Source organism: Austrofundulus limnaeus, unplaced genomic scaffold, assembly GCF_001266775.1.
Source record: "Austrofundulus limnaeus strain Quisiro unplaced genomic scaffold, Austrofundulus_limnaeus-1.0 Scaffold48, whole genome shotgun sequence".
In the NCBI taxonomy this organism is placed as follows: domain Eukaryota; kingdom Metazoa; phylum Chordata; class Actinopteri; order Cyprinodontiformes; family Rivulidae; genus Austrofundulus; species Austrofundulus limnaeus.
Window position 1 is genome coordinate 2560792 of NW_013952450.1, and position 2109 is coordinate 2562900.

Genomic DNA, 2109 nt, shown 5'->3' on the forward strand with positions numbered 1-2109 from the left:
CAAGGGAGTGAAAAATTAGTTGTAATATCCCTTTAGTCATTTCCCGAATCGGAAGCTGGATTTTCGACAACGCAAAAGTGAAGAGAATACAAACAAACAAACAAACAAACAAACAAACAAACAAACAAACATTTTTTTAGTAACTTGTCTGACTTTTTGTAACAATTAGCATGAAATTTATTAAGCTAGCTATCAGCAAGAATACCCATGTTTTCCTTCCACACAATATGTTAGTTTACTCTAAGTGTTTACACTTAACAATTTGTAAAATAATACAATTTATAAATCTTTTATACCTAATAAAACCAAATCCCGCATGGTAAACCTATTTTCAAAAATTGAAACATAGACTACAAGATATCAAGTGAGTTTATAAAAGACTTAACCAAACAAAACTATGACAAGAACTGGGTTAATTTCATATATGCGTGTATAAAAGTCTGTTTAAAGGTGGAATAACTCATCTTACCTTGATAACATTTATCGACAGTGTATTCTACATTCTGCAACCTCATGCACAAAAATACTAGATTAAAACAAATTGTAATTCAGTTTGTGAACATGTTGAAAATGTTTTCAGAGTTGGATCCCAAAGGTCTTCAAAAAACGAGTGTGCACCACCTTTGTGGAGGATTCTTTCAGGTATTGGTTGTGATGATTATTCTGTTGATGTTGTGATGTTAGCAGACGATCACTGAGCCTGTMATCCTTCCACCTCTGTCAGTAATGGAGCTCTGTGTCAGTGTGGAAATGCGAGAGATGCCCACACGTCTGTGGCTCTCGGGGACTTTTTCAGCACAGCCATGGTGAACCACTGGGACAGCGCCCAGCATTCATCTGAATACCCGACTGATGCCTTTGGAGAGGTGCAGTTTGCAGGAGCCAGCAAGAGACACAGCTATGTGAGAGCCCTTCTAAGAATCTGATAACTATTCTCTGAACTGGTTATTAAATTACATAATAGTACATGTATAATATAATATAATATAATTCAATATAATATAATATATGACAAAATATTATTAAGAGCTTGCTGCAGTAGTCAGTATTTTCAATAATCAAACCTCTGCACTGAATATAAGATTGTGAAATCACATGCAATTGTATTTAATTTTTTGCTTATCTGAGCTTCATCCCTAACAGTTTTTTGTTTACATGTAACATGACACTTTTGTTCAACCAAACATCTAATTTGTCTGTCATGGGGAGCACAGTTCCTGCGTCTGTCAGGGAACACCTCACCGTCTCTGGTTTACACCATGATCACATCCCACTGGCATCTTCCTGCACCCAACCTGGTGGTTTCTGTTGTGGGAGGAGAAAACAGGGCAAAGGTGAAGACCTGGGTGCGGGAGGTTCTCAGGCAGGGACTTGTAAAAGCTTCACAAAGAGCAGGTAAACATATCTTGAAAGCAAACTCTCAGTGTTTTATCTGTTTTCAGACTTCAGGCTTGACTGTTTGTAGTTTAAATGTGGATATTTGGTTGGTGTTTCTAACCTCATGACGTACAGTATTTTAATTCATTCACAAAAAAAAAAAAAAACAAGTTTTTGTCCTCTCTTATAAAGTAAAAAATATTACTGACTTTTTTTGCTGTACTTTGTTGTGTAACTTTAGCCATTTTTCTGGAACTTAGTGTGTAGTTTAGCTCCTGCTGTTTGGCCTTTAAGTGAAAGACCTTTCTACAGTGGAAACACACATGATTTCTGTTAAATGCTTTCAAATTCTAATAAACTGTTACATAATGTTATAAACCTATGCCCTCTTTAAAAATACAACCTTACTGTTATAGGCTGCAGCATGTAGAGTCCAGTTTTCATGAAATTTATCGCCTCCTTGTTACCCCTCTTTGGGGTCTGACTCTAATTTGGTACTACAATGACCGTTTCCTTCCGACAGTTACACTAAGAGCAGGTGCCACACAGTGATAACTGATCTCATGTTATCTGAAAACACAAATCAAAACAAATCTTTATAACATCCTTTGGAAAACACAAGTACCCACACTGATCCAATGAATACAGCGGGTAAAATAAGTATTGAACACGTCACCATTTTTCTCAGTAAATATATTACTAGAGGTGCTAATGACATGAAATTTTCACCAG

General features: G+C 36.2%; 1 protein-coding gene across 1 annotated transcript in view; it reads left to right on the forward strand.

Moving 5' to 3' along the window:
* Positions 1-2109, forward strand: part of LOC106517446 (transient receptor potential cation channel subfamily M member 4) — an 18831-nt gene that overhangs the window by 3016 nt on the left and 13706 nt on the right. The window contains exons 2-4 of the mRNA XM_014008302.1: positions 581-642; positions 725-902; positions 1215-1395. Of these exons, the coding sequence (XP_013863756.1) occupies positions 581-642; positions 725-902; positions 1215-1395 (421 nt within the window). The remainder of the gene's footprint in view (positions 1-580; positions 643-724; positions 903-1214; positions 1396-2109) is intronic.